The sequence below is a fragment of the Hemicordylus capensis genome, chromosome 14 (assembly GCF_027244095.1).
Source record: "Hemicordylus capensis ecotype Gifberg chromosome 14, rHemCap1.1.pri, whole genome shotgun sequence".
Taxonomy (NCBI): domain Eukaryota; kingdom Metazoa; phylum Chordata; class Lepidosauria; order Squamata; family Cordylidae; genus Hemicordylus; species Hemicordylus capensis.
In genome coordinates, this window is record NC_069670.1 from 17,987,017 (window position 1) to 18,004,061 (window position 17,045).

At 51.7% G+C, this 17,045-nt stretch overlaps 1 protein-coding gene across 6 annotated transcripts in view; it reads left to right on the plus strand.

The window, feature by feature from the left end:
* ARHGEF11 (Rho guanine nucleotide exchange factor 11) overlaps nucleotides 1–17,045 on the plus strand; it is a 59,641-nt gene that overhangs the window by 16,017 nt on the left and 26,579 nt on the right. For 5 of the 6 annotated variants that reach the window (XM_053278068.1, XM_053278072.1, XM_053278073.1 and 2 more), the window contains 7 exons: nucleotides 10,230–10,321; nucleotides 11,244–11,342; nucleotides 12,129–12,178; nucleotides 12,824–12,881; nucleotides 14,765–14,943; nucleotides 15,086–15,157; nucleotides 16,530–16,649. In XM_053278068.1, the coding sequence (XP_053134043.1) occupies nucleotides 10,230–10,321; nucleotides 11,244–11,342; nucleotides 12,129–12,178; nucleotides 12,824–12,881; nucleotides 14,765–14,943; nucleotides 15,086–15,157; nucleotides 16,530–16,649 (670 nt within the window). Of the gene's footprint in view, nucleotides 1–6,248; nucleotides 6,282–10,229; nucleotides 10,322–11,243; nucleotides 11,343–12,128; nucleotides 12,179–12,823; nucleotides 12,882–14,764; nucleotides 14,944–15,085; nucleotides 15,158–16,529; nucleotides 16,650–17,045 lie in introns of all 6 variants that reach the window. The other variant, XM_053278069.1, reaches the window with a different exon arrangement.

Below are 17,045 nucleotides of genomic sequence, written 5' to 3' on the forward strand. Positions count from 1 at the left end.
TTGCACGACGCCTGCAGGAGAGGCACATGGTTACCTTCACTTCCTCGGTGGGGATGGCTTTCGGAGTGGAAGCAGCCGTAAAAACAGCACCGTAACCACTTAAGTTAAAGCCTTGCAGCACCATAGCGGCTCTACAGAGGGATTGGGGCAGGGGCTTCTGTGGACGAGGCCCCACGGAGCCACGGCCCCTAGAAATTTAACCATGGTGCCTAGGCTAGGATATTCAGAGCCAGAGTCATGTAATACACTTTTCTTTGTCCCAGGCAAGCCCTGTTCTGTGCAAAGGGGAATAAAGAGAGGCCCGTTTACCTTCCTCCACAGGGGTGAAGAAATGTTGGCTCAGTTTATCAGCCAGACAAAATGTTTTCCTCGTCACGCTCCGTTAGTACATTGCTCGTCAGGACTTCTTTCACTCGTCAGACATCATTTTTTCACTGGTCACAGACTAGTAGACTAGTGGATTTCTGCAGCCTTGTTCCTCCACCACTTCCTCCCTCACCAAGTCTGAGTGTCCGTTGTCTGGCTTCTCAATGTTTGGGCTGATTCCTCGATCCAGAGGAAAGCTAACATAGGAACAAGCAGCCCGCCTAGGATAAAGGCAGGCGTCTCTCACAGCTCTCCTTGGAGAGGCCAGGGCGTGAACCTGGAACCTTCTGCATACAAGCCAAGCACGCAGATACTCTTCTTCCGCTGCTCTATGGCCCTGTCCTCTTTTGGGGAAGATCTTGCAGCCCTTGCCCATCCAGATGCAAACCAAGGCAGACGCTGCTTAGCATAGCGAACAATTCGTGCTTGCTGCCACAATTCATGCTTACTACTCTTCTCCCATTTGTCATGGCCTGGACAAGAGCGTCCCTTCATCAGATGCCTAGCGTGTTCTTGCCAATTAGCAGATGTATATACCCTTACCCCTGCTAACTGAGCAAAGAGACACCTTTTAAAGTGGCGATTCTCTTATATTTAGCCGGGGGAGAGCAACTGGCCCTATCCAACCCCAGCACAGCATCCCTCCAGTGGCGGCTGCTGGTGTCTACCTTACGTTTCTTCTTAGATTGTCAGCCCTTTGGGGACAGGAGACCATCTTATTTATGTACTTGTTTTTCTATGTAAACTGCTTTGAGGACTTTGGTTGAAGAGAGGTATATAAGTAGTAGGTATAGTAGTAGTAGTATGTAGACATGGGTATAGAGAAAAATTAGGACCAGGGGGGCTATGGAATGCAGACAGTCTTGGCTCCCAGGTGGCTGAAGGCCTTTGTGACTGGGCATGATGGGAGTTGTAGTCCAATAACATCTGTGGTTCCAAGGTTGAGAACTCCTGGCATGGAGAGTATATACGAAAAGCACAGTGACCATTCTCAGCAAAGAGTCATTGGTGCTTAGTGTGGGATGGGCAAGTTGTGTTTTAAGGCCACGCAACCCCTTTGGGGTCAGACCCACAGTTTTTAAAAAGTCAGGAATTATTTGCCTGCCAGCTAAGTCCCCGCTTGCCTACAAGACTTGGTCTGCTACTGTTGAGGCCTGCCTCACATTCTCTCCTCTAGTTGAGGCTTCTTGGGTCCGGAGCTCAAAGCCAATCCAAGCTGGTGAGCATTGCTTTTTGCCACAGAACGTTCTTTTTCTGTGCCACCAGCAAGTTTAAATATCTTGGTGGGGGCCCAAAGAAGGGCTTCATGCCCTCTTGGTTAGACTTGCCCCATCATACAGTGGTTCTGCTCTCCGGTTCCACTACTGAAGTGTCTTAGCAGCATAGAAAGCTGTCTTATATTCAGTCAGACTCAGTATAAACTCTTAATTAATTAATCAATTAACATATTTCTATACTGCTCAAAACTTGTATCTCTGGGCACTTTACAATTAAAAGAGTTCTGTAAGAAAATGGCCTTATATAACAACAACAACAACCAATATTTATATACTGCTTTTCAACAAAAGTTTCAAAGCGGTTTATATAGAGAAATAAATAAATAAGATGGATCCCTGTCCCCAAAGAGCTGACAATCTAAAAAAGAAACATATGTGTAAACTGCCCAGAGACATTAGTTTTGGGCGGTATAAAAATATGTAAAATAATAAGAAGAAGGAGAAGGAGAAGAAGAAGAAGGCTGTGGCAGAAAAAGACCCAAATAATCCCAGTGGTCATTGGCGCCCTGGGTGCAGTTCCAAAAGACCTTGAAGAGCACCTCAACACCAGAGGGGTCACAGAAATCACCATCAGCCAATTACAAAAAGCAGCTTTACTGGGAACAGCCTATATTCTGCGACGATATCTGTCACAACAGCAACAACATTGACCATAAAATTCAGCCATCCCAGGTCCTTGGGAAGGACTCGATGTCTGGATAAAACAAACCAGTCAATAACACCTGTCTGACTGTGTAAACAAGAAATAATAATAATAATAATAAGACAGACAGACAGACACCAGCAACAGTCACTGGAAGTACTGTGCTGGGAGTGGATAGGGCCACTTCCTCTCCCTCTGCTCAATAAAGAGAATCGCCATGTTAAAAAGGTAGCTCTTTGCCCAGTTAGCTTAGTAGGAGATGTTCTCTTGCCCGTGGGTGTATATATATTATAAACTTGGAAATGTGCTTACAGCTACACTCACTTAAAAAGAGTTAATGTGCCTGGTTCCATTACCCCTGGAATTGCCCTCTTGCCTAGGTGATAACGTCCCTTCCTCTGTTCGGATCTTGCAAGATGTTAAGCCCTGCCAATTCCACTGAAGTGTCGTAGCAACATAGGGAGTTACCTTCGACTGAGTCAGACCCTTGGTCCATCTAGCTCAATATCGTCCACACTGACTGGCAGCAGCATTCTCCAGGGTTTCAAGCAAGAATCTTTTTCCAAGCCCTCCCTGGAGATGCTGCCCGGGAGTGAACCTGGGACCCTCTGCACGCAAGCCCGCAGATGCTCTTCCATTGTACCCGTAAGCAAATGTTCGCGCTGATATTATATAAGCTCACTGGCAAGAGATCTACTACCAGGCCACAGTCTTACAAATGCTTAAATATCATAGCTAGTGCCTGAAATGTGCAAAATACATCGATAATGGTCTAAAAAATTATGTCCAAAAACTCCGATGCCATTGCCAATGCATTTTGCACACTTCAGACGCTATCTATGACATTTAAGTGTTTTGTAAGGATATGGCCTTATAGTAGGAGATGTCCTCTTGCCTGTGGGTATATATAATATGAACTTGGAAATGTGCTTACAGCTGTACTCATTTAAAAAGTGTTCATGTGTTAAAGTGTTAATGTGCCTGAAACTCTTACCCCTGGAATTGCCCTCTTGCTCAGGTGATACACCTCTTCCTCGGTTCCCCGGGTCTTGCAAGATGTTATGCCCTGCCAGTTTTAACAATGCAAACTCCTGGCAGCTTACCATAATAAAATAGGTGTGATGTTGCCTACTACTGTGTTTTTTAATCTCTGCAATGCAGGGGAATGCAGAGTTGGATTCCCTACTGTTGTTCACGCCTGATTTGGAGAGCCCGGCAGACAGAAATAGTAATCACAGAAATGGTGCATTGGGCTGTGTGGAGGTTTTTTGGGGTGTTTAAATCTCTATTCTGTAGACAGGTGTGGTTGTTTCAGGGCTTGGAAGGAAAGAAAAGAGCCTTCTGAATCTTGAGCGTGTAAGTGAGAAAGACGTTAACCATAACACTTTTTTCTTCGAAAATTGCTTGCCTCTAAGATTTAGTGCAGCTTTTGCATCAAATGTGGGCCTCTTAGAGTTTCAATGTTGCCAGCATTCCTTTTTAAAACCAAAAACCAAAAGGGAAAAAAAGGAAAGAGGATGTCCTTAATGCTTAAAGTTATGATGGAGAGATGGTATAAATAGTCCATGAGCTTGCTGAAGTGGTCAGTACCATCTGGGGGGGGAGAGAAATGCTCATTGTGATTTTGACTACACCCCTAAAGATGGAAAAGAGGTGTTAGCATTGCAAGACTCTCTGCTTTCAATGTGGTGGTGTTTATTACTTGTTCATCGTATTTATCTGCTGCCTGATATAGACATCTCTAGGCGGGGTACACAGTCCAAATTGCAGTATAAAAAACAAAAACAAAACAAAACAGTTTTGCGGATCAAAAACAATTCATAGAGTAAAACAATTAAAACAATTTCACAGGATAAAACCAACAATTTAAAATCTATCTGTCTATAGATATATTTCTCTTAGTCGCTAATTGTAAACCGCCCTGAGCCATTTTGGAAGGGCGGTATACAAATCAAATCAAATCAAATCAATAAATAAAATAATAAATCCCATGCGTGGCAGCTCTCGTGAGAATTCGTGAGCAAGCTGCTGGCAGGGGAAGAGAAAAGCGGCACTGCCGGAGGCGAGGTGGGAAACAAAATGGTGATCGGGGGGCGGCACAAAACTGTGGTGGTGGGGCGGGGGGGAGAAAGCGGCAGGATGGGGTGGGGGAAGCTAGAGGCACAGATGCTCTGTGCTTGGCCCAGCTATATTTAATTTAAAAGCCTGGGAAAACAGGTATCTTAGGGTCTTTTTAAAAGCAATCGGAGATGGAGAAGCTCTTATTTTGACAAGGAGTGCATTCCAAAGCCCCGGGGCAGCCACAGAGAAGGCCCAGCCCCAAGTCGCCACCAGATGAGCTGGCCGGACCTCCCCAGAGGATCTCAATAGGTGGCAGGGTTCATGACAGAGAAGGCGGGCTCTTAAATACCCTGGACCTAAGCCATTATGCTTTTCTTGTCACGACCATCAGGCCTGCAGTGGCCAAATTTACTTTGAAAAGTGTTAAAAACACAAAAGACCACTGTAAAATTTCATTGATGTTGCCAGAGGAATGGCACATGCGTGGATGCAGGCGCGTCAGGGACTTCCGGCTCTATCCGGGCAACCGGATGGCAAGGAGGTACGCTGCTTCCCCGATTAGCTTTCTAAACAAAGGATGCTGGTGGGGGGAAAGCGGCAGGAGGGGTAAGTGCACCCTCCCCGGCTCTTAAAGCAGCACCCCCGACACCTTCGAACCGGCCGAAGCGGTTCTTTGAACCAGTTCGGAGGCCCATAAAGGGGCCCTAACCCTAACCCATAAAGGGCCTCCGAACCGGTTCTGTGCCCATCCCTACCGCTGGTATAAAGGGCTCGTGATCCAAAAGAGCCAGACAAAGTCTTATGTCATTATGCCGTAAATTCCACCCTATATTGAGTGAGACTTAATTTCAGGAAAGCGTGTTGAGGTTTGGGATGTCGCTGAAAGCGGTGGGTTTGGGGTGGGCTTCAGGGTGTTGAACGGCACCATTAGTCGGGATGTGCATGTAATGTTCCCTCACTGATGACGCAATGGATGGCCCACTGTTGGCACAACCTTCGCACCTTTCATTGCCTGTGATTTTGATGGCTGTCTTCTCTTTCTGGTTTCACCCTGAAGTATTGGGCTTTGGGTTGTAACTGGCCAGACTCCTCCTGGCTGGAATGGCATCCACCTGGCCAGTTGCCAGAACAGGAGACTGCAAAGCCAGGCATTTTTGTCTTTAAAATTAATTAATGGTGGGGTTCCGTATTGTCGCCCGCTTGAATGCATTCTTATTCATTGGGTGGTTGTGCACGGCGGGTTGCAAAGTACAAGGAGGCTAGATCCCTGCCCCAGCAGGCTTGCAGTCTAAAAATTGACACAGGGGAGACGACAGAGGAAGGGGAGGGAAATCCAGCCATGGGGGAATAAATCAAGAATGGTGCACTTTGATTTGTGGTGTGGTGTAATCTTCAGGAGAGCATTTTGCACATGTTCGGCCTTGTGTCCAGTTTGAAAACAGAAACTGTTACTTTCTGCAAATGAAATACTCAGAGGCACTCTGGCCTTAGGCTTTGTTTTCAAAAACAATACTGAAGGGACAGTCATCTTCACATGCGAATACAACAAATATTTATATACTGCTCTTTAACAAAATTTTCCAAAGCAGTGTACAAAGATACCCCCCCCAAAAAAATAATGCACATCTTCAGGAGCATTTTGCCTTTAGGTTGTCGTCACCCCCCACTCTGAAAGCACCTGTCCCTAAAACATATCCCTTAAGAAAATGTAACTCAGCCTCTGGTCTGATGTCCTCAGTTGTGTTTTCACCCCTGCCTTTTCACGTATTTGTCTCCTCTCTTTCTTCCTTCCTTCCTTCTTTCCTTCCCTCCCCCAACGCTCTCCTCTGACCTTTGCACGGTCTCTTCACCGCCATCCTTGTCTCTGGTGTCCATTTCTTTCTTGCCCTTCTTTGCAACAGACCGGCCAGTAAAAGGCACCCTCACCTGCCCAGGTAAGAGCTGGGAGTGGGTTGCAGGGTGTATGTCACAAGGTCCCCATGTAGCAGTGGTTGATGTTGGTTGGTTGGTTGGTTGGTTGGTTGATTTCTGTGTCCACTTTTCCATCTTAAGAAAAGGCAACAAATGGTCCACTCCGAAACCACAACCATCATTGAAACATAAACGAACATGTGTTTAAGAATTCGTCTCTGTCTGCCATGTCCCCAGAAAACCTACGGATGGCTTGACCACGGAGAGGAGGGTCTCTCTCTCTTTTTTTAAAACTCTCTTTTTGAGTCACAGTCCTGAATGGTCAACTTGAACCCTGACTGATGGTTGCAGTGATCTCGGAGCATGCAAATCACCACTGGGCTCATCTGCATCACTGAATATTTCACAGTTCCACAAATGTTGGAGCCCCGATCGAGCTGGAGGAAAACCTAGAAGCAACGTGGAAAGAAAGTGGTCAGGAAGTGGCCATTCCTTCGTCTGATTAGTGAAACCGCCTCTGCCATTTCTCCAAAGGATTTCGAGTGAGATTGCTTCGCATTTGGACTTTAACTGGTTGGTTGTGTGCTTGTTTTTGTTTGGGACAACTGAAGCAAACACGGCCACATCCTCTTCTCTGCCTCTGGATGAACTGGCGTCGCTTTCAGTGAAAAACCCACCAAGATATATGACACTAATCAAGTCAAGGCAGTGCATGCAGCCGCTCTGAAATACCGGCAGGATGGAATCTTTCTGTCAGGCTCCTGTGTTTCTGGGATAGGTGGAGGTTTTTCTTGAGCTCCGTATTATTTTGCCTGAGTGAAAGTACTTTTTGGGTCTCAGGTAGAGGTGGGCAGGGACCTCGCCAGTTAACCCGCTTGCTTTTTAAAATGTTCCACGCTTGCTTTTGTCGAATAGCACGTGTTTGTATCATTTAAGAACCCGAAGTGATAGGTGATGACGACGACAATGTATTTTATTTGGTGAAGCACCCCGAGAGCCAACTGGTAGTGGGTGGGGACGGAAGGATGCAAAGGAAATCAAGATTAATTCTTCTTTTCTGTATGGGAATTCCTTTACCCCTTATTTGTGGGTGGGACTGGGAAGGGGTGCCATGCTACACTTCCCTCCTTCACACCACAAGCATGTTGAATGGCCTGAAGGTTGCACGGAGGCAGATAAATTACCACAGATGGTGAATTCTTCCTCCCAGTCGCACTGTATTTACCTGACTTCGAGACTAGGATTTTTCCAAGTTCTTTAATGCAAGAAATCGGTGTGGGGGGGGGTGTCTTAAAGGCAGAGTCCCATTCCTTTCAGGGAAATACAATTATAACCTGTATTGAACCTCTGTTTTTAATGGGGTTGTCATAAATTCAGTCGTCTTCTATCCAGGTAAATATGGTATTTGCTTCTTATCCTGCAGCGAAACCACCCCCCCCCCCATGCAGACTGCCCTCATAAGTCTCTGGTATGAGAAAACACAATTAAATGTGCGGTTTTCTCCTTTAATGGCTTGGTCAACATGTGCCATGTTTGAATAGACACACTGCAGTGTCTGCTTTAAGGTGCCAGAGACCCCTGGATGGATCATGAGGGAATTGGGAGGGAAATTCTGGTTTGGTCTCCTCGGCTGGTCCTTCCATGAGGTGGAGCAAGATTGTTGCCTCAAAGGGTAGATCATTGGCGTGTCAGCAGTGCGGCAAGGAACATAGGAAGCTGCCTTGTACTGAGTCAGACCATTGGTCCATCCAGCTCAGTATCGTCTGCACAGACTGGCAGCGGCTTCTCCAAGGTGGCAGGCAGGAGTCTCTCTCAGCCCTATCTTGGAGATGCTGCCAGGGAGGGAACTTTGAACCTTCTGCCAGCAAGCCTAGAGATGCTCTTCCCAGAGCGGCCCCGTCCCTTAAGGGGAATATCTTACCCTGCTTGACGCATGTAACCACCCTGAGCCTTTTGGAAGGGCAGTATAAATTTTTTAATAATAAATAAATAAATTAAATAAAATAATGTAGCCTCCCATTCAAATGCCAACTAGGGTGGACCCTGCTTAGCAAAGGGGACCATTCATGCGTTCCACCACAAGACCAGCTCTCCTCCCTGCTGCCATTGGGGCAACTCTTCAGGACCCAACGGAGCCTTGTAAGTTTCACGCTCCTTGCAAAGCTTGTGAGAAGCAGGAGGAGAGGAGAGGAGGCTGCTGGCAACCTTCCTTCCTTCCTTCCTTCCTTCCCACTTCCAAAGATTGCAAAGGTTGGTTTGGAAAGGGAGCTGGGCCCCTACCGGGGCATGGGGCAGGGCAGCCATTAGCGCCTTGCCTCGGGTCCGACAACACCGTGGGCCACCCCTGGGTTTCCTTGCTCTTGGTGGCGGCCGGGCTTAGGCAAGTCGGATGCTGTACAGCTTTCTAGTTTGCACCCCCAGCTGCTTCTGAAATAACCCGAGCTTGCAGGATAGACATTCCCACAAGTAATGCATTCTGCTGGTCCCATTACAAAGGCGTTGGATAATGCTGCTTGGCTTCAGGAGTCCCGACGCCTGTTGTTAGGCTGCACTAGAACAAGCGTCAGGAGGTCCAGCATGTCCTTTTTACTTAATAGTGCCAACCCAAGAAAGTGTTCTGGGTTAAACTCGCCCTCTTGCCAGCAGTTGGCTAACCAGCTGGGGGACAGGTTCGGAGACCGGATCTCTCTCTCTCTCTCTCTCTCTCTGTCTCTCTCTCTCTCTCCTGGGCTAGTGCAGTTGCTTCTTTCTAGGGATGGCTGAATAGAGAGCGGCCAGCCCCTCAACAGATGGATGGGTGTTTTGGGGGGGTTGTTGGGTTGGGTTTTTTTTTGCCAGCTTGCAGCCAGGCATCTCTAACCTTTTTGCAAGCACAAACCTGGTTAGGAAAGCGCACTCAGAATGTAATGTTCCATTTGTTTGTCTTTCCATCCGCTGCTTTGTTCACGCGTCAGCCCCATTGCCGCCTGGTAAGATCGGCCGTTCATCTCTCTCTCTTTCCGTGTCTGCATCTTGTCCGGCTGCCCTTTCCACCTTTCTGCTTGCGCTCCCTCTTCGTGTCTTCCTCTGTCTCTCTGGGGAAACCAGGAGCGCAGTGTTCCCCCCGCCCCGCTGCCATTCCGTGGTAACCGGCAAATGTGTCGCTGCTGCTTTCTGCTTGTGATTGAAGCATTACCACCCGCTCTCTGATGGTCGGGCTTTTTGTGCAGAGGCAATTGGGGTGGCCGGGGCTCAGTCCCAGCCAGATCTTGCCAAAATGTGGGTGCGATTGGGTGTCGGGGCTAGGGAAGGTGGAGCGTGGCCATTTGCAGTGCAGGGGGCACCAAAAGGTCATAGCAAGCCCCGTCCCCACAGAGAAGCTTTTGGAGGGCGGTCGGGCTTCATTGCGTGACCCAAAGGCTGCTGGCTAGACGGGTCTCTAGCTGCCTCCTCCTTTGGACTGTGCTTAGTTAGGGATCCACGGGCTCCGTCCTCTGTTGGATCTAGGTCTTGGGACGCCAGGATAACGCAGCTGTTGTTGGTTGGACGGCGAGAGAGAAGGTTTGATCCCTCCTATAAAGCGGCCGCAGCCTCGCTTTCTGCAGGGGCTGCCCCGCTCACGGCAGCCTTGTGGGGACGTGCAAGGAGTCCCAGTGCTGAAGGAAGAGAAGAAGAACTGGACTCTACACATCACAGTCTTTCCCCACTTCAGCCTACTGACCATAACTACTGGAGGGGGGCAGTCTTCTCTCTAAATAGGGATTCCCAGCTGTTGTTGACTACAGTTCCCAGCATCCTCAGCTGCAATGGCCTTTGCTTGGGGATTATGGGAGTTGTGGTCAACGACATCTGGGAATCCCTGCTAGAGGGAACACTGGAAGGGAGCAAATGTGGAGGAACTAGGGCGCCAAGGCACTTATGGGTGGGCCAAGGCTAGATTTCCCCCTCTTCCTTTCCTGACTCTCTCTGTTCCTCTCTCTCTCTCTCTGTAGGTTAAGTAGCTTGTCTTCGTTGGGCGACTCGGCTCCGGAACGGCGGTCTCCCGGTCACCACCGGCAGCCTTCAGACTCCAGTGAAACAACAGGTGGGACCCTCTTCGCTTCTGAGGATGGAGAAGGCATCCTTCCCCTTGCAAGCAAGCAATAGCCATGCAGGCAGTTGGCAAGCTCGCAGGTTGTGCCTTTCCCCCCAGGGCCATCTTGACACCTGAAAGCTCTCCACAGTAGGGATGGGCATCTGAGCAGTCCAGGAAAGACTTGGCCAACTGGCGAAGTCAAATAATGGCCAAATAGCAGGCTGTAGTTTGTGGGGTGGGTCTGTAGCCCCAGATTTCTGTGGGGCACAAGCAACTGCAATCCTGTCTCCTCCCTCCTTCCCTCCACGTACTCGGTTGAGGCTGTCTTTGGGAGAGTGGCGATCAGCCTAGAACAAGCAGGTCTGGTGTGGAACAGGGACTGCGTTGTCTGGTGTGTGGGTAGAGTGTTGGGCTGAGGCCAGGCAGACCCGGGTTCAAGTTCCCACTTGGCCACAAAGCTCATTAGATGTCCCTGTGCCCGTTGCTGATCTGCCTCATAGGGTTGTTGTGAAAACCGGGGAGAAAACTGTTCCTCCTCAGCCCCAGCAAAGCGTCCCCCTGGTGGCAGTTGCTGGGATCTCCCTTGTGTTCCTTTTAGCTGGCAAGCCCTTCATGGACCAGGGACCATCACCTCCTTCTTCATGGGAGCCCTTCTGGGGAAAGGAAACTCGCCTTCTATTTTTCTGTGTAAACCACTTTGAAGATCGGTGGTGGTGGTGGTGGTGGTGGTTGGAAACCTGTCTATAAATAACAATGGCAGACACCCTGACTAAATTACTCAACAGCGGCCCTGTTGAAATTACGTCGTCCTTTCCGAGTAACTTCTGAGCAGTACTGTTGAGTAACCTAGGTTAGATGTCGGCCCAGAATGATAGCGGTAGCGGGGATGGGGTTCTAGACGATGTTGTTGTTGTTGTTTGCTTCTTGGAAGGCTTGGTTCAGCGGTGCGTCATCATCCAGAAAGACCAGCATGGTTTCGGGTTCACGGTCAGCGGAGACAGGATCGTCCTGGTACAGTCTGTTCGGCCAGGTGAGCCAAGGTTACCGTGAGCCTTCTAGGAAGAGAGAAGTCGGGGAGGGGGGCAGGGTCTGCAAAAGCGTGATGGGGCGGAGTGGTGGAGCCCCTGCTTTCCACGCAGAAGGTCCCCGGTTCGATCCCTGGCAGCCTCTCCAGGTGAGGGCTGGGAAAGCCTTGGAGAGCCACTGCCAGTGAGTGTAGAGCTTGCGGGACCAAGGGTCTGACTCTGCATAAGGCAGCTTCCTATGGTCCTACGAGGGCACATGGACTAGCACAGGGTTTCTTAACCTTGGGCCCCCAGATGTTGTCGGACTACAACTCCCAGAATCCCCAGCCACCAAGGCCGTGCCTGGGGATTCTGGGAGTTGTTGTCCGACAACATCTGGGGGCCCAAGGTTAAGAAATGGGGTCGTAGCTCAGTGGAAGGACATCGGCTTTGGATGCAGAAGGCCCCAGGTTCGATCCCAGGCAGCCTCTGCTGGTAGGGCTGGGAAAGGCTCCTGCCTGAAACCGTGGAGAGCCGCTGCCGGTCAGTGCAGGCAATACTGAATGAGGTGGCCCAGTGGCCTGACTCAGTAGAAGGCAGCTTCCTGTAGGCCCACTTTGGGGAAGCTAGATTGAGCTCATGAGCAGAATACTTTGCTCTGCATACAGAAGTTCCCAGGGGGAGCTGCTGCCGGTCAGCGTAGACGATGCTGAGCCAGACGGACCAACGGTCTGACTCAGTCGGAGGCAGCTGCCTGGGTACACGGCATCCTCTTCCTTGTGTTGATTGTGTGTTTTCTGCTGGTTCTACAGGGGGAGCCGCGATGAAGGCTGGGGTGCAGGAGGGCGATCGGATTGTCAAAGTGAGTAGCACGGATCCCACCAAATGAAGCCCCTTCTGGGCTCGTTTTCTTCTGCCGTCAGCCATCCCGCCCCTAGAAGCTGTTGCCCAGTACAGCTTATGATCCATTTGGAAGTTTCTTGGCATGCCATCCTTCCTCCAAGGAGCTCAGGGTGACAAGCGTCAAGACTGGCTCGGCATCTCTGACCCTCCGTGATATTTTGTCAGGTTCAGGCTTTAAGTGGGGGTTCTTGAGCCTCGGCCTTGTGCCCTTCTGTGTGTGAGGAGAGGACGTTGTAAGCTTCCAGTCCCTGTCTAGAACAAACAGGGATGTCTCCTGACATCTGAACCCAGCCAAGCCTTCTTCCAACCAGAGTTTGCACACAAACCGGTGTATGAAACTGAGGTTCAATCTCTGCTCAGAGTAAACCAGGATTTGCTGGGTTTGGATGGTTTATTTGAGGTTTAACATGTCTCCCTTTTGCACCCGAAGGGAGAATGCCTGCAGTTTGAAAGCATCACACGAAGCCATTATTACACCCTGGTTGCACGTGATGTCTGAACTTGGCCCCTCCAATCTCCCCCCCCCGCCCCGCTCCCCTCCCTAGACCTCCCTTGTGGCTTCTAATCTGCCCAGCAGTGTTTGATTTCCTCTCTCCTTTGGCAGGTGAATGGGACGATGGTCACCAACAGCTCCCATCTGGAAGTCGTGAAGCTCATCAAATGTGAGTAGGCCACGGCCTGGGTGGGTGGGTGGGTGGAGAAGGGGCCGAATACCTCTTTGAAAGCCTTTCAAGCTGATCCGGGGAACTTCTGGGCTCCTCAGTGAGAACATAATAACCTAAGAACAGCCCTGCTGGATCAGGCCCAAGAAGGCCCATCTAGTCCTGCATCCTGTTTCACACGGTGGTCCTTCAGATGCCTCTGAGAAGCCCACAGGCAAGAGCTTAAGGCATGCCCTCTCTCCTGCTGTGACTCCCTTGCAACTGCCATATACTGAGTCAGACCCTTGGTCCATCTAGCTCAGGATTGTCTACCCAGACTGGCAGCGGCTTCTCCAAGGCTGCAGGCAGGAGTCTCTCTCAGCCCTGTCTTGGAGATGCCGCCAGGGAGGGAACTTGGAACCTTCTGCATGCAAGCAGTCTGCAAAGCGTGGAGGGACTTCCTTGATTGCCTGTCATTGCTGACCTTTCCCTGCGACACCCAGCCTCGGGGAAGGGCTGGGTGCCCTCTAGGGTGCTCAGCAGGGAGGCTGGCCTGGCCAGTGAGTCAAGGGAGCATCGAAGGAGCCTCTTCATGACCGCCTACAGCTGTCTTATCTCAGAAATATGATAAGTAAATACATCGCACCTTAATGGAGGAGATCTCTCGGTGGCCAGTAGTCATGGTAGTGGTTTGAAACCTCCCTGGGCAGAGGAGAGGCGGTTGCCCCCAGAAAGCCCGCAAGCAGGGCGTGAAGACGTCTGGTTGGTCGCTGTAGGAAGGAAGACGCTGGCTTAGCCTTGTTCAGCTCTCGGAAGGTAATGGCTCGTGTTCTTCTGGAAGGGTGAGGCTTCCGGCCACCGGGAGCGGGAAGCATTATCTTTGGCTTGATCCAGCAGGGCTGCTGTTTTGTTGTTGTTAAAAAAAGATAAGACAGATCCATGGAGCAACGTAGGAAGCTGGCTTCTCTTGAGTCAGTCGAATGGGGCATCTGGCTCAGCACTGACTACTCTGGCTGGCAGCGGCTTGCAGGTAGGGGTCCTTCCCAGCCCTACCTGGGACCTTCTGCCTGCAGAAGAGGGGAGAGCTGGTCTTGTGGCAGCAAGCAGGACTTGTCCCCTTAGCTAAGCAGGGTCCACCCTGGTTGCATTTGAATGGGAGACTTGATGTGTGAGCACTGTAAGGTATTCCCCTCAGGGGATGGAGCCGCTCTGGGAAGAGCAGGACAGTTTCCAGTTCCCTCCCTGGCACCATCTCCAAGATTGGGCTGAGAGAGATGCCTGCCCTGAAACCTTGGAGAAGCCGCTGCCAGTCTGTGAAAACAACCCTGAGCTAGATAGACCAATGGTCTGACTCAGTATGTGGCAGCTTCCTTTGTTCCTATGTAAAGCAAGGCCCCATCTCCTGCGGGGATTATCTTACAGCGCTCACCTGCCGTCTCCCATCCAAGCGCAAATCCAGTGTGGACCCTGATTATCAAGGGGGACCATCTGTGCTTGTTGCCACAAGACTAGCTGTTTCCCCTCTCTCTGCCCGGAGAAGAGGCCTGTTGAGGGCTTCCAGCCATGGCAGCAAAACAGAGCAAAACAGAGCCTCCACCTTTAGAGGCAGTCAACCTCTGAATAGCGGTGGCAGGGGAGCCGCGTTGAAGTGGGGCTCTCGCCTTCTTACCCCACTTGTGTGCATCTCAGAGAGATCTGGTGGGCTCGTGTGGGCTGCTGGACTAGTCTATTATTATTATTATTATTATTATTATTATTATTATTATTATTTTAAATTTTTTTTTAAAAAAAAATTTAATCCCCCCGCCCCCCAGCAGGACTGTTCTTACAGTCTCATGGCTCGCCTTTTAACGTGGTCTGTGTCTCTCCCTCTCTCTTTTGCCTGCCCTCGCTCTTCTCCCAAGCGGGTGCTTATGTCGCTCTCACCCTTCTGGGCTCCCCTCCTGCCTCGGTGGGGTTCTTGAGTTCCCAGCAGGACGGACACCCGACGGGGCCCCCTCAGATAACGCCGGCGTGCCCTCCGCCGCCCCCTCCGCCCCCCCTGCCTCCTCCGCAGCGCATCACCGGGCCGAAGCCCTTGCAGGTAACCGGGGCCATCCCGTGAGGGCGCCTGGCTTCCGTGCGGGTTTCGCACTTCCTGGGGCCGGGAGAGTGAGGGTCGGTCACTGGGCGAGAGCCAAAAGGCAGCCTGAGTTGGACCTGCGCCCCTTTCGTTGGAAATCTAGGATCCAGAAGTCCAGAAACATGCAGCGCAGATTCTCCGGAACATGCTGAGGCAGGAGGAGGCGGAGCTGCAGGTAGGAACAGGGATGGGTGGGGTGGTTGGGCTGGGCCCGTCCGCCTGAGATCTGCTTCCCCGAAGAGCTGTCGGTTGGCCCTGGGGAGGCCGGCATGGCCTCCCTGCCCCAACACCCCCGCCTTCACCCATGGCCCCAGGTTAGGAGGGCGGCGCCGCCTTCACGGCTCACGGATGCTCGCAGGACGTCAGACCTTGGTCGGTCCCAAAGAAGCCAACGCCACCCCCCTGTTGAAGGCAGATCAGGAACCCGGAGGCCAGAGTGTCGCCAGAGCCAGGCAGGCAGGCAGAGTCCTGGTCACGGCACGGTGTTCAGCGGGAGGTTCGTCACCCTGGTTTCATCTTGGCCGCCTTGACTCTCCAGCGGTGGTTGAACCACCACTCCCATCACCCCCAGCCACAAGGCTGCCTCGCCCTGAGCTAACCCCCTGTGTGTGGCCGGCACCGGGGTGGGAGGGTCAGAGGCAGGCGCGAGGCCAAGCCGGGCAAGGGCCACACGCCAAAATGGCAGGCAGCAGCTGCGAAGCAGAGTCTGGCCTTGGCCTGAAAAACGAGAGAGAGAGCCTGGTGTGCTGGGCCCGGTCAGTCTGGGGCAGCCGGCTAGTCCTGCAGCCGAGATGGCGCCAGGGCAGCCCAGAGCTCGGCCTTCCCTGCTCTGGCCACTCCAGGGGCTCCAGCCGCCAGTTCCAAGGGCCACTGTGACGGGGGAAGGTGAGGGTTCTAGGGCAGACGCTCCGGAACAGGCTGAGGCAGGAGGAGGCGGAGTGGCTGGTAGGAACCGGGGTTGGTGGGATGGTCGGGATGGCCCCGTCGGCCTGAGATCTGGTTCATGGAAGAGCTGTTGGTTGGCCCCGGGGAGCCCAGCATGGCTTCCCCAACCACCTCCGGGGGCCCCAGATCTCAAGGATCCCTGGAAGAGCAGAGGCGGCAAAATGCTGGAGCCCAAGATGGCTGAGAGCTCCCGTTTGAGAGGACGTGCATGCACACGCACACCTCTTTATATGGGAGTTTGGACACCTGTGTGGCTGAGGACTGGAGGGGAAATCGCCTCGCCAGTCTGGGAAGGGGAACTTTTAAGGAATGGGAGCAGGCAGAATGACCCATTACCCCACACTGCCGCGTGTGGGGTGATGGGTCATTCTGCCTGCTCCCATTCCTTAAAAGTTTCAGGTTTACAAGCATCACTGAAACCAAGGACGCTTTGCAGCCTGGCACCAGGAATCTTACGTTTTTCTGGCACATTATCTTTTCACACCCGTGAGATGTTTGTTTTCTCTAAGATATCGATACCCCACGATGAAGCCAAACCCAACCCTGCCCTGGTCTGTAATCTTTGGTCCCTTTATTCCCCCCCGCCCCACCTCCGGGAGCAGCGGCTTTACGAGGTGTACAGCCGGAATCCCGCCTCTCCGATCGAAGACCAAATCGAAGGAGCTCACCGGAGAGTCAGCCAGCTGCAGCTCAAGATCCGGCAGGAGACGGGGGGATCTTTGGTATGTGGATGGCTGACCGCTCCAGGGGGGCTCGATCCGCCAGGTGCCTTGCGCCGGAGGCCTGTCTGACGGCCCTGGGCTCAGAGGGAGCTGCTTTCGACCAAGTCAGACCCTTGGCCCCTTTAGTTCAGTATTGTCAACACTGACTGGCAACAGCGCTCCAAGGTTTCAGGCAGGAGTCTTTCCTAGCCCTACCTGGAGATGCTGCCAGGGATTGAACCCAGAACCTTCTGCGTGCAAAGCAGATGCTCTCTCCCTGAACCAGAGCCCAGAGCGGTACTGAGACCAGCTGGATGGTGCTGTTCATGTCTCAGTTGGTCCTCCAGGGTAGACCGGGTCCTTCCTTCTGTTTTTCTTTCTACCCCCCCACCTGGATGCACAGCAGTCTCTGCCTGC